The following is a 26,019-nucleotide window of genomic DNA, read 5'->3' on the forward strand; positions in this document are numbered from 1 at the left end:
GGCATATAGGCTATATGTTGTGTGCATATATATAAGTATCAAATAATAGTCATATATGCATAATACATAGGTCATACATATATGTCTGCTACATGGTTGATTTCACCCCAGTAATGACTGTTACTATTAAACATTCTCTGTTTGCTTTTGAATATTACATTATTTAAATATCAGTGAACAATATTTCAATTTATTTCATGTTTTAAAGATTTTATTGCATAGCTTACAATGTGCACATTTTAGGAGTTTAGTTATGTAGCTATTATACTCCTTTCACTTTTTTATTATACTACTTTTCACTTTTCATGTCCATATGTGACTAATATTAGTTGGACATAATAGGGACATTTATATATACGAATACATATATTTGAAATCCATTGCCTTATATTAGATTTCCATAAGGGACGTTCTTAAAGGGGAATTCCACTGATTTTTCAAAAATTTTGCATGAGTGATTGAGATGTAAAAAAAAAAATCATTCTGAATGGTTTGGTGTGAAATAGTTCATTGTAGAGCCTAAAATTCCTTTATAGTGGTACTGATAGGAACCAGGGGTCGCCATTTTGTTTATTAGCCGAAACCACCAGTGAACTTACACCTGTCTTCTGAGGTTTAGATGGAACATTGATGATGATAAAATACTGGTACATCTCAAAAAAATATTTTTTGTTTGGCGACTATTTTGCCTTAGAACACCTTCCATGTATCCCTCCACCATGACGACCAAAATAAATGGATTAGAATATGTTTTAAACCAAAAGCTTATCACAGCATTGTTGTAAAACAATGTCTCAGAGATCAGACTGAGTACTCTTAACCATTTCATGTAATAACTGTTCGTGAAGGAGCTTTTAGAGGTGGACGCCTGGTTCCTATCACAACCACTGAGAACAATTCTGACTCGGTAGGTTTCTCTAAAACGGAGCATTTCACACCAAACCACTCTGAATGGCTTTGTTTACATGCTAACCATTTAATTACGTAAAAATTTCGAAAAATCGTTGGAGTTCCCCTTTAATTTCTCTGAGCCAGTCTTAGGTAAGACATTCTTTCCTCTGCAGACTGATGAGTCAGTTCAAAGCCTCTGAGCCGCTTCGGCTCTGCTGTAATGAGTCCGTTACGACAACACGCCAGTTTAGAGGGAAAGTCGGTTATTATTCAAAAGTTAAAACACGCCAATGGCGCGTCGCGTACCGTTCATAAACCAATGGGGAAATGACAGGAAGCGAACCCTCCTCTGCGGTATCCCCGCCTCGGTGACAATGGACCCGAAAAGGTATAAATAAGCCCACCCCAAAGTTTCTGGCCGTTTTCTGTTCTTACCGCAGACTCATTACAGTCGAACGGTGAGAGTTGTAACTCAAGGACGGCCTTCTTCTAAACCTCTTCTTTCCACCTTAAATCCTCATCTTAAAATGGTGAGTATGACGCTTTATATGCGATGGTAACACCGCCAGATCAACATTTTTTTAAAACCCAACATCATTTTGATAAAGTTGCTAATAGCTAAATGTTCTCTGGCTTAACAGTTTGAAAATATTTTCCTCTACTGTAAAGTTAGCCTTTCTGCGGTGAAATGCCTGTAACATCTGAAGTCAGCTTGGTATTCGCCGGCTTCGTGTTCGAATTGTCCCGTTCCACCTTAAATGGTACAGTTGTTACATTCCGGCGCCCCACGCTTCAGGCGCTAGAATAGAACGGCTGCTCCAGTTAAGGTGGAACGGGAAAATTCGAATAGCAAGCTGAGCTCAGCCTCGTGTGGAACGTCTCGGTCAAGTGTAACTGTACGTCCAGCGTGATGATGCAGCAGTTAATTTTACCCACTAAAACTAATCGGGAATGAGAGTAAAGTCAGTCTATAGCGGTGAAATATTCATAGGCTATGCAGACGAGAAAATACTTCGGTAAATTTTATTGGAAAAACCACCAGAAATGTGCCGCTTCAACTGAATGGCCATGAGGTTCATGAAGTTCAGTGAAAGCAAATTAAGAGTCTCCGCGTAAAGAAACTTGATGAAAGTAAAAGCTTTTTCAGGTGAGTTTGTCGCACTGACCGATAAAACAGCTCTTCACGTTAGTCGTCAGAATAAAATGATAAGATGGACTTTTAAATAGTTTGAAGGAGAGCTTCTCTTCAGGGACCGAGTGCGGAAGTGAGTCAGCATCACGTGGTCGGTGAGGGGCGGGTAAATTCCAGAAGGCTTAAATCAGGGCTTCAGGATCTTAGCTTAAGAAGTTTCTCATGACTGAGCTGAACACTCAGATCCTGTCAGAATGAGTCAGGGTGGCTTAACTTTAAGGTGGTGAAGTTCATCTGATTGTGCAATCTAAGAAGGACAGTTCTCACTAGTTGACGAGCATATTATTAACTTTTTTTGTTGGTTAAACATCTGAGTGCAGCCTTCAAGGATGTTTAGCTTCAATCCCATACAGAAATCTGATATATGGCAGTATATGACACATATGCCACATTATTTAAAATTGGTCATTTTCAAATGCTGGACATATTTCATATACCGACATACACAAATATATTTATACCACATTTAACTATTTGATAAGCATTGGTTATGTATGGATGACCTATTACTCATGCTAGCTTCCTGTTAGATAATGTAAGGTTTTTGGTTGTCCAAACTTGTGCGTTGTAGTATATACATATGAGTATAAATGTAAATAGCTTAATGGATATCAAATACATTTCATTTGTCATACTTTTTTAAATAGGACTTTTAAGGCATGCATCTTTGCTTCACCCACATATTTTCTAATGAAGTGAAAGCTGCAATACAGTCATTAAAACATGAAATAAATGAAAATATTGTTCACTGAAACATGTAAATAATTTAATATTTAAAAGCACACAGGTAATATAGAAATGATAACTATGGCTCCAGATATTATACATCTGTTCACACACCTATCAAACTTTTGTTCCAGATATTAAGCACATATATCCAGTATTTCATACTTCTGTATGGGAAGTTAATCTGAAATCAGGTGACCTTTTTTCTGTTTCACCTTGTTGGTTCATGTCTCTGGTCTTATGTTAATATGCAATACTGTTCATGTACATATGTGCTGATATGTAAACCTCTATAAAATGCAGTAAAAATCAATAAAATGCAGATGATAGAATTATAATATTAATAATTGCATTATTAAGCTCAATTCATCATAAGTCATTTTTAAGACAAAATTCTCATTTTCCCTGTAATTTATCAAAACATAATGATTTTTGTCCACCTCCCCATCAGTTCCACCCATCAAGCAAAAATGCTTTGCTAGCTCAGAGATCCTCCCTGTTAATGTTTCTCTTTGACAAGCGTCATGGTACCGAAGACACATGCTTTATAACTTCCCATTCATGTTGAATGGAGATGGGATTCTTTTCAAGACTACACCCAAGCCACAGCCATGTAGAGCAGATGTGGTGATAAGTACATAGATCTCTCATTCCTCGTTCCTTCCATTCTTTGTTCATCGCTCTGATCTATAGACAAAAAGTCTGCTTTGTTTTATCAGTTGCTGACTTGGTCAGGTGGTTTGAAGCATTGGGTTGTACCCTACAGTGAAGGTACTTTTATGCCTAGCAGGCCATCTGCAAGGTTTCAGCCTTAAATGTTTTGTACCGTAAATTTCTTAGAATGAAAGATGTGACCATTCTGAAATCAGCACAGGCAGGAACAAGAGTTCAAATTAATAGGATAAGAATCACATGTACTGTGTGTATAAAACAGTTAAAATATGTTCTCTCTCTCCCTCCACAGCGTGAGTGCATCTCCATCCACGTTGGTCAGGCTGGTGTCCAGATTGGCAATGCCTGCTGGGAGCTCTATTGTCTTGAGCACGGCATCCAGCCGGACGGGCAGATGCCAAGCGACAAGACCATTGGCGGGGGAGATGATTCCTTCAACACCTTCTTCAGTGAGACTGGAGCTGGAAAGCACGTCCCCAGGGCTGTGTTTGTGGATCTGGAGCCCACAGTCATAGGTAGGATTTGGATCCAACTGGTATAATTTTAGCTATTATAGTAATCTGTACATTCATCTAATTTGTTTGGTTTCCTTCTCCAGATGAGGTCCGCAGTGGAACTTACCGCCAGCTGTTCCACCCTGAACAGCTCATCACAGGAAAGGAGGATGCTGCCAACAACTATGCTCGTGGTCACTACACCATTGGCAAGGAGCTGATTGACCTGGTACTGGACAGGATCCGCAAACTGGTAAGCAGCATAAGTTAGAGAAAAATGATGCCGATTTGATGATTTCCAGGCTAAAATCTATACAAAATTCTCCCCAGGCTGACCAGTGCACAGGCCTCCAGGGTTTCCTGGTCTTCCACAGCTTTGGTGGTGGTACCGGTTCCGGGTTCACTTCTCTGCTGATGGAGCGCCTGTCTGTCGACTATGGCAAGAAGTCCAAGCTGGAGTTCTCCATCTACCCAGCTCCCCAAGTGTCCACTGCTGTGGTGGAGCCCTACAACTCCATCCTGACCACCCACACCACCCTTGAGCACTCTGACTGTGCCTTCATGGTAGACAATGAGGCTATCTACGACATTTGCCGTAGGAACCTTGATATTGAGCGTCCTACTTACACCAACCTGAATAGGCTCATTAGTCAGATTGTGTCCTCCATCACTGCCTCCCTCCGATTCGATGGTGCCCTCAATGTTGATCTCACTGAGTTCCAGACCAACTTGGTGCCCTACCCCCGTATCCATTTCCCACTGGCCACCTACGCTCCAGTGATCTCAGCAGAGAAGGCTTACCATGAGCAGCTCTCTGTGGCTGAAATCACTAACGCTTGCTTTGAGCCAGCCAATCAGATGGTGAAATGTGATCCACGTCACGGCAAGTACATGGCCTGCTGCCTGCTGTACCGTGGTGACGTGGTGCCCAAAGATGTGAATGCTGCTATTGCCACCATCAAGACCAAGCGCACCATCCAGTTTGTGGACTGGTGTCCTACTGGTTTCAAGGTTGGCATTAACTACCAGCCCCCCACTGTGGTTCCGGGTGGAGACCTGGCCAAGGTGCAGAGGGCCGTGTGCATGCTGAGCAACACCACAGCTATTGCTGAGGCCTGGGCTCGTCTGGATCACAAGTTTGATCTGATGTACGCTAAGCGTGCCTTCGTGCACTGGTATGTTGGTGAGGGTATGGAGGAGGGAGAGTTCTCTGAGGCCAGAGAGGACATGGCTGCTCTGGAGAAGGATTATGAGGAGGTTGGAGCTGACAGTATTGAGGGAGAGGAAGAGGGAGAGGAGTATTAGATGACTGGCATTCTTCTCACTCTTTGTTTGTCCTTTTTATGTGTTTTTCCTATTCTTTATTGCTCTTTCCTTGCCACAAGTGAAATAAAGATGGAAAAATCTTAATCTAGTGTTTTGATTCATTTGTCAGTTGTTGGTAATTTCACCTGCCTGTGAAATGATAATGCTCCTGCAGTAATTTGCAAATTTCATGGTCTAAGACTGTACATTATTGGTTGTTTTAACAGCCTTTGTTTGCAAAGGATCAAAGCTTCAAGTTGCAGTGTGTTCTATAGTTTCCCACATGCCATGAAGTGAAAAGTGACCCTCTGATCTTGGTAAATATTTGCTAGTGCTGTTCTGCTGTAGGGACATAAAGCTGTAGACAAAACGGTTCAGTGAATGCTGAATAAAGGACTGTACTCATGTCCACTTGCATGCTGCTATTGAACTTAATGGCATCTTTGAAGTTTCTATACTGGCAGGTGCAAATTCACAGAAATCTATTGAGCAGCTGTTGACCATAGAGGGCAGTATTGAGCTGTGGATGTCCTGCCTTTCTCTGTGAACTTGTGCTGAATCATACTCTGCACTGATTGAAGCACAGATATCCAGGATCCAGCCAAGCAATGAAGTGTGATGAGAAACCAGCAGACATTGAACTGGCTAATAAACAACAATTGGGTTAATTCTGCAATGAAGCTGCTGAGCAAGCAGAAGAGTTGCAATGTTTTATAAGGCAAGTGTGAAAGCTCTTTTGGTACATAGAATTAAAGACGGTCCAAACAGACCCCTTTTCAGACAAAATTTGAAACCGCTCAGTGTTCAGGTCCTGTCTTTGGGTGCTTTATCATGGTGGCACAGGTGGATTTAATGTGCTGTTTCCCCCCTTTTGGCTTCACCATAGATGGAACAAGCAGTTACATTTAAGGTTTTTCGTTGTACTTTTGTCAAATTCCCTAATCATATAGTAGGTTATAGTATGTGTATATAGTATCATAATATGGGGAATTCCACCAATTCATCAAACTTTCTGCCCAATTAAATTGCTAAGTTGTTGACAAGTCATTCAGAGTGGTTTAACGTGTAACATGTTTTCTGAAGAAAATCAGAATTGTTCACAGTGGTGGTGATAGGAGCCCACTCCCGGTTTTGTTGATTTTCTTAGTAAAAATGGTAGATAACATACTTTATAGGGAACAAGCTTAAATTAGCATTTTTCTGCAAATTTCAGAGCACAGTTTGTATTGATTTGCTGGTTTTAGCATGGAAGAAGGGTGCCATCACTTTTGCTCAGGTCATATTGTATGTTTTCTTTCACCCGCATGTTAAATCTTTATTAAAAAGGAGCAGCAGTGTGTTCGCTGTATATTTTCATGTAGAAAATCAACAAAAGCACATGATTTGACTATGTGTGCCACAGCTTTTGTACACAATTGTACGTGTAGGGTGTTTTACCCACAGACTTCTTTTAAAATCTGATTGTATTTTTTTAAGTCACCAGACATCAGTTTCTCCAAAATGCACCACTGATGCCAAAACACTGAATGACTTGAAAAAATGTTGAAAAAACAGTGGAATTCCAGTTTTTAGCTACAGTGAACAGTTTAGGTTGGTTACAAATGAAAGCTGAAGCATATGAGAAGGTGTAACAGTTGAAAAATGGATTTATTTGCATTCAGTGGGTATGAACTGGACTGTTCAGCACAACAAGAACGAAATTCAGTCTTTTGAATGCCATGATTTCATTTTTCCTTCCAAAGTACAAACATGACTATGCACTAATTAAACCATCAGGCTGGGAAAGTGAAGGGAAGTGAAAAAGACGTACGCTACCAATCTGAATACTTTAACTGTGCAACCTTCAGCTGGTGAAAGCATGAATGAATGTGTCCAAATCCTAACACAAAAAAAAACAAACCAACAAATAAATATTTTGCTCTTCATGACTTCCATTCATAATGTGCAAACAGTGGGTGGGACTCAAATGAGAGATATCTCAGCAAGGTCATTCTGCAAAACAATGCCATGGCAAACCACTCCATTGAAAACAGGTCAAAAGCCAAGATAGACTAACGCTGTTGTTCCATAACTATTACACAGCTCTGATGAGCTTTTATACCTTTGGTTAGCGGGACTCACAACAAACAGCTAGATGAATGCATCACAATCCATAACTACTAAAAAAAAACATTGAGAGCACTCCTTTCTTTCAGTATTAAACACATACTTGGGCAGTGTGTATAAACATAGCATTTAACTACCTTCTACTATAAGACCTGGAGCTCCATTGCATAGCTGAGGTAACAGTTCTTATTCTAAGAGGGCAAAACAACAAAAAAGCAGTTTATGTTGGCGGTATTCCATGAGTTTCTCAACGTTTGAGAAGACACATGCTGTTGATGTAGTTATAAGTTAAAAATGTACAAAACAATGGAATCCATGCATAAAAAACAGCTCCTGATTTGAACACGCTCAAAGGCCGTCACTGTAGTAATTACACACTAAAGGTATGTCTACTGCAGGCAATAAAAAGCTCAAACTACATAACTGTCACGTCTTCACAGTACAATTCTTCAGCCAAACAATCCTCATCCGCTCAAAGATTTATAACAATGTTTTGATCAAAATCGTTCAGACACTGAAACAGAAACTCCATCTGAAGTGAGATGCTGTTGAAAGAAAGAAAAGCCTTCTCATTTCTCAATGACGCAAACCATCTGACACTTATAGACATCCCATCATACTCACATCGTTGTTGCCATACATATCAGCAGGCCCATCTTTTGAAAACCTTAGATTTCAGTAGATAAATAAATAATGTAGAATCCATTATTGACCCAAATGAATGGGACTGAATGAGCATGTCTTATATTTCTTCATTAGAAGACTGCAGGTAAACGTCAGGCCAAACTAACCTGGTCTCAGTGTTTGCTGACTAGAGTGATGGCGTTATGGGCAGCACAAGGATTTTAAGACATTATGTGCGCATTAACACACTAATATGGATATTTTTTCTGCACACACCGGTACATACAACAGGTTAGATCAGACTCTTTTTTTCATCAGTGAATTCACATGATCTGAATCAGAGAGAACAGGTTGAACTCTTTTTCATGGCATTGTGGATCCGTTTATTCTCCACAGATGAACACGCAGTGACAAATAACCAATCCTTAACCAGTGAGCATGACGTGTATACGATACATTTGTAGCAGTTTGAAGAAATGCCACTGTCTTTAGATTCTGTTTGTGTCAGTGGATCAGCAGGGTTGTACTTGGCACTGTTAAATGCGGAAGTATCTTTCTCAAAAGCAGCAAACTCATTGACCTCACTGAGCTTATCCAGCATTCAGGCACAGAAACACTTTCATCATACGGCATCCTTCAGTCCAAATACATACTCTATAGGTATAGTCTTTCAAGTGGCTCGAGAGGGCCTTGTTGAGACTTTGTGTCACATCAGCGAAGCCTCAGACGGAGCACTTAGCATCCATTACAGCTCCTCTCTCTTCTTTCTTTCCTCTAGATGGTCTTGGTTTGAATAAAAAGTCTGCCGAAAAATCAAAATGAAGCATAATTATTTTCTATGACAAAACATGGGGTCATGTTTCCTGCACAGGGAAGCCCAGGCCTGGACGTCACAGGATTTTAAATGGTGATTTTCCACATAAAATAAAGATGAGGGGAAAACTTCTTTTTGATAATTAAATATACTTCCAGTGCTTATAGCTGCTTCAAATTTACATCTTTTGTATTCATGCGCATAAATAAAGAAATATTCAGACATTGTATTAAACTACACTTATATGTAAAGGTTAAAAATACAAACTAAATCAGGTTCTGTAAATCAATGCAAAAATAAAAATAAACATGTTCTTGTGCAAATTGGACCTGGTGTCATTATTAAAGATTCCCATTGGTTGGGAAGATTCCACGCAACAAGTAGCAATCATGTTGAAGGTGAAGGAGCTTCGTAAAGCTGTCAGGGACAGCACTGTTAAAAACACTCAAATAGAAAAACTACAGAGCCTTAGCAAAGACCTTAAACATCCTTGTCACTACAACTGTTTTGATAATAGGCAAATGAGAAGTTCATGGAACCACAACTAATGGTCCCCAGGCAGGTACGTCATGCACGATTTCTTTCAGACTGATTAGGAAGGTAACAGAGAAGCCAGTCATCACTTGAAAAGAGTTGGAGGATGACCTAAAAGCAGCAGGACCAGCAGTTACACAGACAGCACTGCAGTCATCAGCTTTAACAGCTCTTCTGCTAAAAAAGAAGCACAAAGATGTGCATCTAAAATTTGAAATAAAACAACAACTCTCAATTTAGCTCATTATGTTTGGAATAAAAAAGGGTTGTGCTTTTGATTCCAAACCTACAGTGAAGTACGATGGTGGGAGCATCATGATATGGGGCTGCTTCTCTGCACATGGTATATGATCCATTACATGTCATTCAGCAAGGTCTGAATGAATAGAGCAATGTATCGTGACATATTGGAAGATAATTTAATCTCATCAGCCAAGAAAGGGAGGGAGTCCATCAGAGGGGACCCCCGTAACCTTGGTTCGACTGAAAACAGTTTGCCAAGAGGAATGGGCCAAAAATGAACCACAATGCTGCAAAAAGTTAATTACTCCCTACTGCGGATGTCTCAAAGCTTTGCAACAAAGTACTAATAATATTAATTTGTGGTGTCCGAATACTTTTTTCTCCATCAATTTGGTTTTTATACAAATTTTTATGCTCATGAACACTTGAAGTGTCTGAGTAGTTTATTATGGTTATATACAGATCTCTCACTGTAGAGTCCATGACTAGGCTTAATGCCTGTCTAGGAAATTGGCCCACTTTTGACCGTATTCTGAAATGAAAACATGATGTCTTTGCATTCTGGTTCTCTAAATGTAATACAAGCATGTAGAACCATGTCACCTGTATTCAAGTACTGTATGGAGCAGACAGGTATACAGTTGTTTACCTTGGACATCTTTCTATCAGGAAAGGACGTGAACAAAGACAATCGCCAGGCCGATATTTAACAGAATGACCATGCAGATCATAATCGTGTTTGGCCCCTGAAAAGAAAGAAAACAAAACACAGAAAAAAACATTAAAGTTCACTTCCCTGATCACGTTAAGCACAATTCATCATTCCAAACCATTTCAAAAAACAAAATTCTCTTTCATGTTTCATCTCCTCCTCCCACAACCCTTACCCATCATTGAGCAAAATTTCCAAACATGTTCATATTCTGTCTAGTTAAATTCCTGTAATAAATGAGTTGTGATTTTTTAGATTACAGTATGTCATACAGCGTCAGAGACCAGAGTTTGCAATTTTGCAGTCCAAACTGGAATTTTCTACTTTTCACCTAAAAGCATTTGTGCAGCTTCTGCCTTTTTGTTTTGAAAGTGGATCTAGTCTATGGCAATTCACAGTTAATAGAGCACCAACAAATAATATGCAGGTTGAGCCAAAATCTTGCACTGAATCTTACAAATACCAAGTATCCCCTTGTGTTTAGTAATATCATTAGGACACAGCATATGATAAACAAAAATAAACTCTGTTCAAAAATAGTCAAAGCATGCTACTGATGGTGGCACCATGCTGAAATGACACCACAGAATAGTAATTTGGAGAAGATGGAGCTCTTAAGAGTCTCTGACTTTCCAAGTGGGAATTATGATTTGGAGGTCAAATGGATTTTTCCCACATGGAGCTCAGAAACTTCCTAGTTCCCATAAATGCATCATTACAACCCAACCCAGTTTGAGGCAAGCATGTGCTGATTTAGGCATACAGTTTGCAAACTGCTAAGACTGTGTTTAACTTAAGCTCAGAATTCCCCACTCAACTGGGAATTCCTACTTGGAAAGTTGGGATGCAGTAATGTAGTATCACTTCTGTATTTTTAAAAGAGATTTACTTTAGATCAGTCAACATACAGACACAGTAGTTGGTTGAACTGTAACACGGACGATAAAGTTCACTGTTTTGAGAAGGTAACTACATCATGAATGTTAAAGTTATGACTCATATCACTATCGTTAGCTAGCTAGCTTTTCTCTTACATTTCATGGAAGCATCTGTGTTTTTCCCACCTTGTAGCCTGAACATGTGGAAGTCAAAAATGATGCTCCAGCTTCCCACCATAAAGCCAAGTCAAATGGGCATAAGCCTGCTTTATTTGTTAGCTTAATTAGGTTAGGTTGGTATTTGCTGCCTGATACCCAATACATTGTTTTACTATAATTTTAAGGATACGGGCTAAAATATTTTTTAATCCATTAATGGTGGAGAGATACATGGACAGTGTTGTGAGACAAAATAGCCCCCAGAGAGAACTTTTTTTTTTTAAGATTTAGCCCTATTATACCACCACTGACATTACATATAAAAACCAGTGAGACATGTGGCTTTACTGGTGGTTTTGGATGGTTCCTATCAACACCACTGTAAAGACGTGTCTCTAGAATTAAGCGTTTCACATCAAACCACTCTGATTGACTGTTTACATCTCAAGTGCAAAGCAAAATCATAATCCATGACCACTGAATTATGCAGAACATTTTGAAAAATGGGTGAAATTCCTAACAGCAGCTAGTCTTCTGAATGCCCCATCAGTAGGGCAGTACAGGTTGTGATGCAGTTTTTTATAAAGTGTCTGGAGGAACACCAGCAGCTTTTGAAACAATCTGTCATTTTGAGGATCAGCCTTGCATGGACATGCCTGATTATGAAAAATGTGGTCAGGAGGGCCGGAGCCAGGGCTGCATATCAAACAGCACGATCTGTCCACATCAGTTGTGGTTTTCTGGGCAGTAGGATGTGGTTTAATCAGCACAGGAACAGCTACTCTAGAGGAATGAATCTCTCGTGCACTGCCCCACTGTGAAGATGAAGGTGGTGCTGTAGCACTGTCTTAGTCTCTGCAGAGTCAGTAATTCATGAAAATACATGGAGGATTCTGGTAACTGAGCAGATGCATGTTCTCATACCACAGTAAAATGGCTGTGTTGCAGCATGTTTATGGTATGATAGTGGCTGTGGGTAATGGTGGGATAGAAAGAGTCTGAATAACACTACCCTCTTATTCTCTCAGGTGATGTGTAAACAGTCTTTTAGTCTCTTACTAAAACCATTAACACATTCAGAACCACTCTGTACACAACAGGAGCACAGGAGCAATAATATGGGGACCATTCTACCAAATGAGTTCAAACTGAGACCCCACAGTAAAACCTATAAAAAACAATTAAATATTCAGACCTTAGATATTTACAAGGATTATGTTATGATCTAAATAAACTCAGTGCATTAATTGAAATAGTAATACCCTAAATATGCAGAAAACCATCATTTATAGTGTACTTTCTAGTGTGAAGTGTCTGCCCAAAAACCCAAACCCAAACTTTAAATCTCTAATCTTGTGAAAATAAATATTACAATGTTTTTTTTCAGTTTTTAGAGAAAAAAAAACCTTTTCATTTTCTTTTAAAGTTGAAAGATTTAGATTTATAAAGTCTTAAATAAACAATACTTTGTTCAAAAAATGCTGTCTCATGTTTTCATGTCACTACTGAAACAGAGTTTTAGTCTATAGGTGGAGTCTTATTTTAGCCACACCCCTGCATTTTAGAGCAGGAAGTGAGACCACACCCCTGTCCCTCATGGCTGCATGCTATGCATTGTTTTGAAGTAGAGGTGTCCCAAAGTATGAAAATCAGGGTGAAACATTAAGAATTGTCACAACCGAAACACATATTTTCTGCAATTAAGTCAACTTTTTTGTGTTTTAATGAAAAAATAATTATGATGTCATGTGTGTACAACTGTTCAGTTCTGTGCTGGTTAATGCTTTTAAATTATGGTCAAAATCAGCTAAAACTGTCACTACCGAAACAGTCAATACTGAAACAAATGGTAAAGTTTCAGTAGTGTTATGATTATTTTGGCAGTGTCATAATGGAATATTCAATCATTTATTTTAATAAAAATATAGGATCACTCAAAGCAAAATCATTTTGGTCTAAAGTCTAAAATGTGTTTTCAACTCTGAACCAATCAGATGAATCATAATGTCAAATTAACAAAATTGTCTACTTACCCTACATGTAGTCAATCAACTAAGACATGTTTGGTGTGCAAATTTTGCTTCGATAATTTTTAACTGGGGCTATGAGCCTAACGTTGTTGACACCAGAAGTCAATAGTCACCCAAATCTTTCCATAAATACATTCTCAAAACTTTCCTCACCCAACTGAAACCATATCCAGATTTTCATTAAGGTTGCACAGACTTATCAGTGTAGTTTAGGGTACAGTGTGACTTACTGATGTTAAAATTAAGAAAACGTAAAAAATGGGCTGCTATTGACTATTGAATATTTTTGGCAATGTTAGCCTCATAGCTCCAGCGCTAAACTGAAGAAGCAATTTCTGGACACCAAGCATGTCTTGGCTTATTATCCACATCTGGAGTAAATGGAAATTTGTGTAAATCAAACACTAACTATACATAACAACTCAATGTGGTTTAAGGCAAGTGTGTGATGTAGGTACACAGTTTGCACAGTGCTAATTAGTGGAGTGTAACCTTCCATTACTTGCTAGCACTATTAGCCTCGTAGCTCCAGTGTGACCCTAAAAACACCTTCAGATGCCAAACATTTCTTGGCTGATCCACTACATTTGGGGTAATGGGAAAATTGATTTGTTTTTTCACTGAACTGTACCTTTAAGTACTGAGAATAAATCAGTAAGGCAGCTGTACTGCAGTTTATTATGTCTGTGGGAACACAGGCATCTTTCTGAAGAGAATCTGTCATTTTGATTTTGATCTACCATACAGAAATGTTCTGTTGCACTAAAAGTGAGGAATGACTGTGAGAATGTGATTACCCTAAGTACAGAAATGCTTCTTTGGAAGTTTAAACACAAGAACCTAGAAGGGTAATCAAGCTGTCAGAGCTTGGCAGAGGAGAGGAGGGTGCTCAGACGCTCTGATTACAATGTGTTTAAGGGGCTGGAAAACACAGAATAATAATGTTATGATGAAAAACTGAGGCCAAAGTTTTAAGCTGCTTTGGAAAATTTTGTTGCATTTTGTGGCACTTTATGCCACAGAACATATTTCGGAGGTAAATAAACATGAAAATCAATAATACGGTACAGTGCAAAAGTCAGAGACCACCCATCAATTATTTTTATTTCCAGTCAAAATGGCCATTAAGTACAAACTATTAATTTTTCAGCCTTATGCAAAAAGCAGAAAATATATATTTAACAGAAAACTATGCAAAAGCATACTTAACAGAAACTTTTTTCAAAGAAATCTGCAAGGATATTTTTCCACACTTCCGGTTTTTAGGAGTTCCATTTTCTCTGTATCTTTTAAACATTTCTTGAATTCTAGTTTTGGAAACTCTGTTTTTTTCACTCATTTACCTTTGACTTTGAGGGTGTGGAAAAATATCCTGCACATTTCACTGAAACACCAAAATAAAGTCTCCTAAAAGAATGGAAGCTGCAGTAAAGGCCAAGGGTGGACACATTATATACTGAAAAAAAGCTGATTTTATATTAAGTTTCACTGGCTGGCTTTGTGTGAACATGTAATGATATTTAATGTCATTCAAGTTTTATTATGACAATAATTATAAAAGGACAGTGTGTGAGTGTTTGACTGGGCTTGTCTTACCTCATCTTGCTCTGTGGCTTCTGCCACTTCACTGGGGGCTTTCACCACAGACCTCTGCCTCACTTCAGCTTTAGGCTCCACCTTGGGAGCTGGCTTAGCAATTGGCTTGGCGATGACTTTGGGCTCTGGTTTAGGCACAGGCTTAGGTTCAGGCTTAGTCACAGCTTTGGGAGCTGGGCTAGGTTCTCTTCTCCGAGCGGGGCTAGGGCTAGTTTCTCGCTTCAGAGATGGTGTAGCTTCTCGTCTTGGAGCTGGGCTAGGATCTCGTCTCAGAGCTGTGGTGGGTTCTCGTCTCGGAGCCGGGCTGGGTTCTCGTCTTGGAGCTGGGCTGGGGTCTCGTCTCGGAGCCGGGCTGCGTTCTCGTTTTGGTGAAGGTTTGGTGTCTGCTTTGCTAGGTGCTTTCTTCTCCTCCTTGGCCTCCAACTTGCTCTCCATCTTTGGGGCAGGACGCTCAGGTGCTGGCTCGTCGTCCTCAGCGTCTTTGGGCTCTGGGGTCAATTGGGCTTTGGAGGACACTTTGGGGGCGGGGCAAGGAGGAGGTTCTTCGTCATCAGTGGAAGAGACGAGGCTGGTCCTTACTGGAGCTGCGGCAGTTGCTGGGGCAGGTTCTGCTGCTTTCGGCTCTGTGTCTATCTTCTGCAGGGGCTTGATCTCCATGTCAGAGCCCTGCTCAGCTTTGGCACTCTGGCGGCTGGGGGAACGGGATGGGACCTTATTGCTGGGGGCTGGAGGCTCCTCTTGGGCTGGAGCTGGAGCTGCAGCCGGAGCTGGAGCAGCATAAGATGGAGTTGTAGGCCGACTGCTTGGTCTGCTACCTGGCCGGCTGCCGCCCCTGCTGCTGCTGCTGCCTCTGCTGGTCCTGTCCCCGTTCCAGCTGCCGGGGCTGAGGAAGTTGGGGTCTGGGGCAGCAGGAGGGGTAGGGCCAGGTGATGGCGTGCGTGCTGGACTAATGTTTGGCTTCAGGCTCTCCATCTCATGCATGAAGGGGCTCTCTGGAGGTGTGGGCATGGTCTCCTCCGCCAGCAGTGGCTCGTGAATTCCTGTCTCAGCGTTCTCGTTGCTCTTGGCAATCTCCTGCAGCGCTCGCTTCTTCAGGTATTCTGGGCCTGAGGGGTGTGACAGAAGATAGATCAGTGGTCTGCATATTTTCACAACAGGAACAACCTGAACCTCATCTTCTTTTTGTTCAGCAAATAGCTTTGATCGTTGATTGGTAATCTTTAATAACCTATGATCTATTAGATTTACCTTACATTGCATTTTGCACAGTTCTGCCATGAGTGTTTTCTTCAGACATTCAGACATTGCTGAACATTTACTACATTGTTTAAAAGCTTACACTGCTAATGTGTACAGTGGTGCTTGAATGTTTGTGAAGCCTTTAGGATTTTCTATATTTCGGCATAAATATGACCTAAAACTTCATCATATTTTCAAGTCTTGATAGCAGACAAAGAGAATCAAATTAAACATATGAGACAAACATATTAGACTCGGTCATTTATTTACTGAGGAAAATGACAATATTACAGACCTGTGAGTAGCAAAGGTATGTGAACCTTTGCTTTCAGTATCTGGTGTGACCCCCTTGTGCAGCAATAACTTCCATTTAAGGTTCCATTAACTGTGGATTAGTCTTGCACAATCAACTCAGTAAATAAATGACCAAGTCTAATATTTGTGTCTCACTTGTTAAATCTGTTAAGGCTCCTATAACTAGGCTTTTCTAGCTATGCTAAAGCCTCAGCCTTAATGCTCTCAAGAACATCGTACATAAAGAGACATGCTACCTTGTGTGGAAAATCATCAGTATAAGGTGGATTTTGCATTTTAGACCCATTGAGATGGACCCTTCTTTTGAGCCTGTACACGTTAATACTTAGAGATGCATGATGTGGTCATACGAAAAACTCCAGACACTTCTGGTTTTAAAAGTATTACTTTCAATTTTAACAAAAAATGTACGTCTGAGAAAATTTCAAAAGCAGAGAGCTGAATTTGAAAATGACAATGTACTTTTCAGAGTCTCTCATGTGTTCCTTCAGACTCCTTGACAGAAATCATTAGCCTATGCAGACAAATATAGACAACTAAATGAAACAACACAGCCGGGGACCATATGAAGTTGATTATTCATAAGCTGTGCTTCTTCTGTCAGAGGCAGAAAGCAGTTACGTATTTAGAATGATCTCTATACACCATGTTTAATGTTGTCCATGGCAGCTGAACAGCAGACCTTTGGAACTGATTGGTTAGGAGCTGATTGATAACTCACAAGAAGCCTGAATGCAGTTTTGAAAGTATTACAGTAATTGATACAGACTGTGGTGACATTTATCAGGATTACACTTGAAGTTCCAACATAACTTTCAGTCCGAACTTTGCCGTTTGTTTCATACATTTCAGCTCAGAATGCTTTGTGAATGAGGGCAGCCAATCAGAACAGAGGTCATTTCCATATATCAGTCTTAAAAGGGAATTCCTTCATTTGTCAAAACATTTTGCATTAAATTGTTAAACAAAGTCACTCAGAGTGGTTTGGCGATGGTTTGAAATGCTTCACTGTAGAGAAACTCAAGTCAGAATTGTTCACTGTGGTGATGATCAAAACCAGAAACCTGAAGCATTTAACGCCTCTTAAATCTACCTCACAGAAAAGTTATTACAGCAAATACACATCACAAAGACACATAAGTTTGAGACACTGATTTACAACTAAATTCTTACCTAAAATGTACTTTTTAAATGTACCTTTTAAATGTAGATGTAAACATTAATGGCAGAGTTACATGAAAGGTGTTATAAGGCAAAATTGAACCCAAAGAAGACACATTTTCAGATTTACTAACATTTTACCACCACCGACATTCCTAAAATTCAGAAGATGCATGTAGGTTCACTGGTGGTTTTGGATAGCAAATAAAATGGCTATATTTGTGTGGTACTCATGGTGACCCATGGTTCCTATCAGCACCACTGTAAAGAAATATGAGTCAGTTACCGACTTTACCGAGTTTCTCAACAATGCACTATTTCACATCAAACCACTTAAATAAATATCTTTAACTTACATTTCAACATTTAGTTATGCAGAAATATACAAATATCTGTGGAAATCCCCTTCCAAAAAACCTATTTAATTCAAAAGGAAATATAGTGTGTAAAAATGAATTATGTCTGTTGTAGGTACATACAACCACATACATTATAATGAAGAAATATTAAAATAAAATAAAAAAAGACATAAAACATCCACAATGCTATTTGTTTTAACATGAAGCTGTAAAAAGCTAAGCTATGTTCCTGAGGAACCCTATTTGGGGGCCTCAAGTGCAGCAGCAGTGTGATCCTTCACCCCTGTAAGTCAGAACTTTTTTTTAGACTCTCAAAGGTGACAGCCCTGGGGATGAGCCTGAGGCCTGGATTGGCTGTGTAGACATTTACTGCATATGCTGAAAGAGTGTGACCTTTTCTTTGCTTTCAAAAGCACAAATCTAATCTTACTATCTTACTAACGAATAGTGTCTATGTTGGTGCTTCCTAGTCTTGAGAAAGTACAAGCTTTTCCTTTCAGAACCTTAGAGTCTATGAGCAGCTGGAACACAAGTTAGAACTCATCCAGCCTTTATATATATATATATATATAACTTAGGACTACTGTTCTATGTGTGCGACCTTATTCAACACAGCAGTCTAACTTTAACTAAGCACTTTGTCTTTTGTGTCTTTACTTGCTATCATATAATTACATGAACTGAGTCATGTTGTATTCTATGGATAACTTTAAATCTGAGACATTAAAACTATAAAACTAGATAAATTATGAAGTCAACATTTAAAGTGATGGTTCTGCTGAATAAGGAATGTACATACTTTTCTCCTCCACTTTCGTTAAACGTTAATAATGATATTTCCTTCTCCTTTAAAGTTCTGGAGATACAAGATTTTGTTTTGAATGTTCTGTTAAGCCGCGTTCGACTTAACTCTGAAGAGGGAAGTTTGGAATTTCATCATTTTCGGTGTTTGCGCATTCTAGGTACAAAGTGGGAGAAAACAGGGATGCCTCCATGAAAGTGAGTACTGTTAGCAGGAAGCTAGCCAGCTAACACTGTGCCATGAGCGATAAAGTCAGTGATGTTATTACCTTTCAAAACAGAGAACTTAATGATAAGCATTACAGATTCAGCCAACTTCCATGTCTGTATGTTGACAGATCTAAAGCAGTTGTTCTCAAACTGGGGGCCACAGGGGAGAGTCAGAAAAATGTGAAAGTTGTATTTCTACCAGGTGAGTTTTAATTTTGTCTGTTTATTAAATTTGCTTTGGCCGTATCTAAAAAAGTGGTGCTTGTTTAAAAATCATAGATTTTATTAAAAACTATTAAAATGAAATACATGACAACCAATCAAAATTCTCAGCCATCCAGCGCACACTAAACAGGAAATCTGTTATGTCATAGAACAAGGCCGCATGTCTATGTGCAGGTCAATGATAGCTAGCAAGATGAAGGAGGCTCTGGTAAGACATGGTCCTTGAACGTGAAGTGAAAGTAATGACCTGGGCCGCTAGGGTGAGGGGGGCAGTGGCACTTACTATCCACAAATGAAGCCCTAGACTAAAAAAGTCTGAGAACTGCTGATCTGAAGCAAATACTATTATAATCTTATTGAAAAGCAGAGAAGTGGTACGTTATCACTATCAACAGTATAAGCAGCCATGTTGTTATGACATCTAATGCTACACTCAGAGTTGAGCACACCTTCCTAACTTTCACATTAGGAATTCCCAGTTCATGGGGTGTTTTCTTTGTTTTTTCCCAGTGAGAGGTCAGAAATTCTGAGTTATAGATGTTAGTGCAATGTAGCATTATTCCACACCAGGTTAGCATCATGCAAACTGAATACTATCATTCATTTTGATTAACATGATTGTTCAAAAACTGTGGAAAAATTGTGTAAAAGTGTAATTTTCAAACATCACTTTAAGCTGGTTAGTTATTGTTATGTGTTAGTTATTGACACTTTTTTGTTCCTATAGTTACCTGGTTGATAGAATGAAGGTGAGAGTTCTCTGGCCACCACTCGAGCAATACTGGACTCATTGTTAGCAGCCTGAGCGGCCTGATCAGCAGACTCTCCTTTGGTCTTAGCATGGGCAGTTCTGCAGAGGAAATAGTTTCCAGTTATTTATCTGTCCACTCACAAGGCACAAACGTATGCTTGCATTTCCACTGTAATAAATGAGATAAGTTCACAGTGAAAGAGTGCGGCCGTTTATCAGAAGGACAAGGTCAGCACATATCTGTGCACTGCTTTATGCAGATGTAATATGAGTCAAGTGGAAAATGTTTTTTCATTGGAAAGGCATGGCAGTGTAAGTAAAACGAATGCTTAACTCACTTAACAATAGTACTATTTCATTCACTTGTTTTGCGAACAACGTTGTAACCACTGACCCAACATTTATGGGACACAAATAAAGGCAGAACAGAAATAGCAATACTCCAAACATAAGCTCAGGGGAACATGAGGCCTATAAAAGTCATCTGAGATGGCAGAGTTTCAGGAGCGCTCCGCAAAAGGAAAGCTCTGTTTACACTGCCATATTATCGGCCCGCCTGTTTATCCTCTAATTTGTTACAAAGAAACAGATAACAGTTTGGAAATAATGCAGAATAGCAAGTCGTATATCAGATGACACAAACATCAAAGCCTGCGGTAAACGGTACAGAGATGAATCATGTGTTAATTAGTCTCCACCTGTCATACATTTCCTTTCGACGACTGCATCTGACAGAACTGGTTAAGCATGTCCTGCGTGTGGCAAACATTTTGCTGACAGCAGCAAATCACTCTTCTGTGATTAGTTAATCTGCTACTGACTTCTACTGAAACTAGGCCCGTCATTTTGGTTAAACTTAAAGATGGTTCCAGTTAAACGTCTCAAAATTTCTGTATAATTAAATGGCTTAGATGTAAACCGAGTCATTCAGAGTGGTCTGATGTGAAAAGCTCCAGCTTAGAGAAACTTACTGACTCAGAATTGTTCATACTGGTGGTATAGGAACCAGACGTCATAAGTATCTAAAGCTTTAGCATCTAAAGCCACCTAAGAGACAGATATTACATCAAATGGATGTGAATATGTTGCCTGATGCCTGAGACATTGTTTTACAATAGTTTTGAAATAAGGTATTGGTATAAAATGTTTTTTTTAAAGATGTACATGGTGGAGAGATACATATAGGGTGTTCTAAGGCAAAATAGTCCCCAAAGAAAATGTATTTTTTTCAGATTTACCACTATTTTACCATCATCAACATTACCTATAAAATTCATAAGGCATGCGTAGATTATTTGGATAGTAATTTTGGATAGTAAATAAAATGGCTATATTTACTTTGGAACCACCACTGTAAAGAAATCTTGAGTCGCTAAGTTCCTCTGCAATGCACGATTTTACATCAAACCACTCTAAATGACTTTGTTTTCATCTCAACCATTGAAATTTTGCAGAAATTTGGAAAGAACAATAGAAATTCCCATTTCCTGCTCATATTAACTCTTAAATGTCTAGTTTCTATTGTTTTTTTTTGCTACACTATTTAATGTAATATAATGACAAACCATAGTAAGTTATGTAATTAATTACATTTGTATCCTATTTACATTCTGTCTCAACAGGCTCGGGTCTGCCTGATAAATAGTTAGTGTGAAAAGCATTCTGCCTTTGTACCGCCACGGTGACACACTGTTGTTTATCCCGCATACTTATTTTGATGACTGAGCCTATTAATGATTTACTGCAGTATCAGTTCACAAGGTTAGTACCCAAAACATGTGAACAAGGCCTTTAAAATTCCCACATATGAGCAAATCCGAATTTCAGTTTAAACTGCAAAACCAGTCCTGGTAGCTAGTTTCTTCCTTGAAAGTGTTTTGGTTTTATCTTGATGGTGCTCTCGCGATAGCAATGCACAGCTCTGGCGCTCCAAGACATTCCATGTCGTCTTTATTTGGAAGATGGGACGGCAGTTGTCTGCTACATTTATAAAAAGCGCAGTCACTCAACACAAAAGAATCCCTCATCATTCCCTGTTCAGGTAGTAATGGAAATCTGTAAAAATCCCCAAACAGACACACAAAGCTAGAAGACTCTTAATTCCAACCTCACTCCATTGGATAGTGCTTAAACTGTGTGAGGGTTGAACGCAGAGGTCAGGTGTGTGGTCAGGGTCGCGTATCGCAGGATTATTATTAGCTAGAGAGGGTGTACTCTTCAGGCACTGAGCTGGAGCAGAAATAAATTATTTTAACACCTAGCCTCAGACAATGAGGTATGACCAAGGCCGTACCACTCTATATCCTTGGCTGTGGAGTGAGGAACAGTTTATTCTTACCAAACAGGTTCATTATAATAATGCTTTAAAACCATGGACAAACCACAGCCATAAAATATATGATGATATACGCTTGACCTCCTCAGTGACCCTTTTTAAAAGTGTGGCTGTAATAAAATCTACTATCAATCCATTATTATCTTCTCTATTTGAAATAAAATTATATGTAATTACGCTTAGAAATAAAGTTCTTTTTTACAAGAACGTGTCAATTACGAAGTTTAATTCCCTGCAGCTCTGTGTTGCTGTGTTGTGGTGTTTGAATTGGACAGTTGGAGCATTACAGATTGTGATTACTCTGGGAATACTTGACATGCTGTAACGTTAGCCTGAGCTCAAAATAGCCTTGTCCACTTTAAGACGCAGTTTAGAAGCCACTTCCCAGCGGAACCATTAGACCGGCGCACAACTCCCCGTAGTGGATCTTAGATCTACACCTGTCCACAAGCAGTCAGGCTAGTTTCAGGCTCCCTCCAGGGCTACCGAGCTTGGAGTTGATTGATACAGTGATACAGCTGGCCCCTGCTATAGGAAAACCGTCACTGGGCCTCACATTTTATTACTGCGCCAAAACATTTGCGTATGACTGTAGGTGACCAGCCACGGTCTAAAGTTTGCTTGGAGGAGCTTCGAGGCTAATGTCACTAACAAGTAATGGAATCTTCAAACCATAATTAATTGGCATAGTGCAAACTACATGCCTAAATCATCACACTTATTCCTCTGTGTTTAGTCATTAAATGATCTCAAATAGACTTGCTTATGTGGTTTCTGACACTGTATGACATGCTGTTCCCTATGAAAATGGACAGATGTTCATTGAGTAGCTGAAAAGTGGCATGCAGTTTGCACGGTGCTAATTGTTATGCTATAAGCTTCCACTGTTACCTGTTTTTTTGCTGAACTATCACTTTAAAAGTTTTATCTAAAGTTTTATCTATTTCAGTCTTCTTCAGCTTGTAGGGGTAGGCCAACTACAGGAGCTACATGTGCAGTAAGATTCTATATCAATTCACTGATCAGTTACAACCTTTAAAGTCGCAGGAAATGAAGAGTTAAATATTAAAAATGTTAGTATGATACTAACCTTGAGAGTTATATTAAACATTCAGCAAAGCTTGAAAGAAAAAGATATAAACATGATAAAACACAGCTTAAAAAGACCTGTCTGAAAACTGTGTGGGCGTGGCTAATGAGCAGCTTGATTGACAGGTCTCACTTTTAGCTTGCTCGGCCATTCATACAGAACTAAAATCATTATCCGGCTTTTATGTGATGGTAATTGGACAAAAAAAGTTACAGAGGAACAGATATGCAGATGGACGGATGGACAAACGGATGGAAGTAGCAACGGACAAACCAACAATGTTTGTGTATGGATAAACGAATGCACCGGCGACAGGCAGCTACAGACTGGTAGCTTTTGGTGATGCTGGGTTAGCTGTAGCTGTAAGTTTATCTGACTCTCAAACTGTTTTGGGTGGGCAGGGCAAGAGATGTCAGCCTTGTGCTTGGTAAGGGGAATGCTCATGGAAGCCATACCCAAGATTAGGACCGCCCAGTTTACATCAAGAGGAGACAAATATGGTGAAATATATTGGTTATTTACTGGTCATTGGAACATTATTCAAAGCGTTTACTTAGTACATGATTACTATTTGTCTGAAATAACAACATTAACCAAATTAGAAAGAAAACACAGGTTTAGGTTCTTGGTCTTTAAATATAAGTCAATAACCAGCATTCGCACCGTTTAAAAAGAGGTGTTCACACAAGATGCACTCTTTGTCAAATCTGAATATGAATGATGTTACAAATGCTATTATGGAAGCCCATTCTCACCACTTAAACTAAATTCCGGCTCCTAATTATTTTACGTATTATTTTCAGATACTATGACATCATTTTGACAAACTATAATGAGAATAATGAGAAAGTATCTCAAATTAATCACTTAGTATTGCAAAATAATTGCATAGAAATTCACTTAACAATGAAAAAATAATAATTAGGTGCTGGATTTTTTCATTTTATTGTAAGAGGTGGAAATGGGCTTCCATTGTGCTCAAACCAAAGCGTAAAAAATCATTACGCAAGCAAAGCTATAATGTGTTGCAAAAAATTACAAATTCTCAATTATTTTTGCCCTGTTAATGTGTCTGGTAAAATATTAATTTGTCTGGTTACAATATCTGCATGACAATTTTTTCTAAGGCACCATGATAAAGTTAATATAGACTACTCCTGGTGTATTTCTAGCCACACAGAGAAAATCTTTAGCTCAAATCATCTTTTAATACAACTTTAGGACTAAAGCCATATGCATGGTATGAGTAGTAGGAACATTACAGCCTGCACTTCTCTTGCAAAACAAGACTCCCTATAGTGAATTTTAGACCCCTGTTCATGAGCAGTCAGCACATTTTCAACCAACACAGCCACTTAGCATGAGAAGCAATACAGTGGTGGAACTGACTACAGGATCCTGCTGGCTATTATTTAAACCACAACAGAATTCAGTTAAATCAACACAAAACAGCATTTCATAGAAACATAGACAAAGATGTAGTAGTGGGCATTATGGACATAAATGTATATCACGGCATAATTTCGGTATATATCACAGTATAATGTATATATATTTTTTTCAAATAAAACCATTTTGGATGCTTAAGTAAACCCCTTTTTTGTAGAGTAGCAATGGTGTATTGTTCTGGATGTCCTTTCAGTTTTAATAAGAGCCATATTAAACAACTGAAGTAAACCTAAAATATTTTTATTGGCTGAATTAGTAAAAACAGAAATAATCAAATACAGACAGATGCTAATACTGCTTTCTAACCCTAATGCGATAAAGGTGAGCGTATGTAAAGCTCACAGAGGATTTTGCACTGCTCAACTGGTATAGCGGATAAACTGGCATATCACCCACTACTACAAAGAAGTTTTCAAGGTTCATTCCTTATTATCAATTTGGATAAATGGATAGTTCCAGATTCTAAAATCTTTTTGGTTAAGCCACATTCAAATCTGTTGTAACATATGTAATAAACACATATATGACCATACACATCAACTATGCCCTTGCAATAAAAAATTGTATATGTGAGATTTTTTGTAAAAATGATATAAGCATGGTATGGCATTTCTTGATGCCCCAAATAAAGGGGTCACTAAAACTTAAATAAAGCAAAGATTAGCTTTTTGATATAAAAAGGTTGTTCAAAATTGATGTGAAAGGTTGAACAAAACAGAAAACAAAATAACTGATAATGGTTAATCAATAGTTTATCGTGGGAGTGGCTTCATTGAATTCTGTGTTAATGGTGACTGATGTCTGAAACATTGGTTTAAGGTAGTTTTGAGATAAAGTTTTGACCAAAAACATATTTTTTAAATTCATTCATGGCAAAGAAATGCACGCAGGGTGTTGTGAGACAAAAGAGTCATAGAACAGAATTTTTTTTTTAGATTTACCATATTTTACCATCATCAACATATACTTATAAATATAAACCTCAGAAAATGCATGTAGGTTCCCTGGTGGTTTTGGAAAGTGAATAAAATGGCTATATTTGTGTTGTTGACATTGTGACCACTGGTTTCCATCACCACCACTGGAAAAAAATCTGATTCTCTACAAA

General features: G+C 38.9%; 2 protein-coding genes across 2 annotated transcripts in view; one reads left to right on the forward strand and one right to left on the reverse strand.

The window, feature by feature from the left end:
* Nucleotides 1–1,164: 1,164 nt before the first annotated feature.
* Nucleotides 1,165–5,385, forward strand: LOC118822126 (tubulin alpha-1C chain-like). The gene is made up of 4 exons (XM_036591000.1): nucleotides 1,165–1,421; nucleotides 3,774–3,996; nucleotides 4,080–4,228; nucleotides 4,306–5,385. The coding sequence occupies exons 1-4, from the start codon at nucleotides 1,419–1,421 to the stop codon at nucleotides 5,278–5,280; spliced, it is 1,350 nt and encodes a 449-aa protein (XP_036446893.1). The 5' UTR covers nucleotides 1,165–1,418; the 3' UTR covers nucleotides 5,281–5,385.
* Nucleotides 5,386–6,901: 1,516 nt separating this feature from the next.
* The window catches only part of jph2 (junctophilin 2), a 38,820-nt gene continuing 19,702 nt past the window's right edge, over nucleotides 6,902–26,019 (reverse strand). Inside the window, exons 3-6 of the mRNA XM_036590998.1 lie at nucleotides 20,018–20,136; nucleotides 14,977–16,082; nucleotides 10,251–10,347; nucleotides 6,902–8,812 (exon numbers count right to left, since the gene is read on the reverse strand). Coding sequence (XP_036446891.1) covers nucleotides 10,267–10,347; nucleotides 14,977–16,082; nucleotides 20,018–20,136 — 1,306 coding nt within the window. The 3' untranslated portion in view covers nucleotides 6,902–8,812; nucleotides 10,251–10,266. The remainder of the gene's footprint in view (nucleotides 8,813–10,250; nucleotides 10,348–14,976; nucleotides 16,083–20,017; nucleotides 20,137–26,019) is intronic.

The sequence above is a fragment of the Colossoma macropomum genome, unplaced genomic scaffold (genome assembly GCF_904425465.1).
Source record: "Colossoma macropomum unplaced genomic scaffold, Colossoma_macropomum, whole genome shotgun sequence".
In the NCBI taxonomy this organism is placed as follows: Eukaryota; Metazoa; Chordata; class Actinopteri; order Characiformes; family Serrasalmidae; genus Colossoma; species Colossoma macropomum.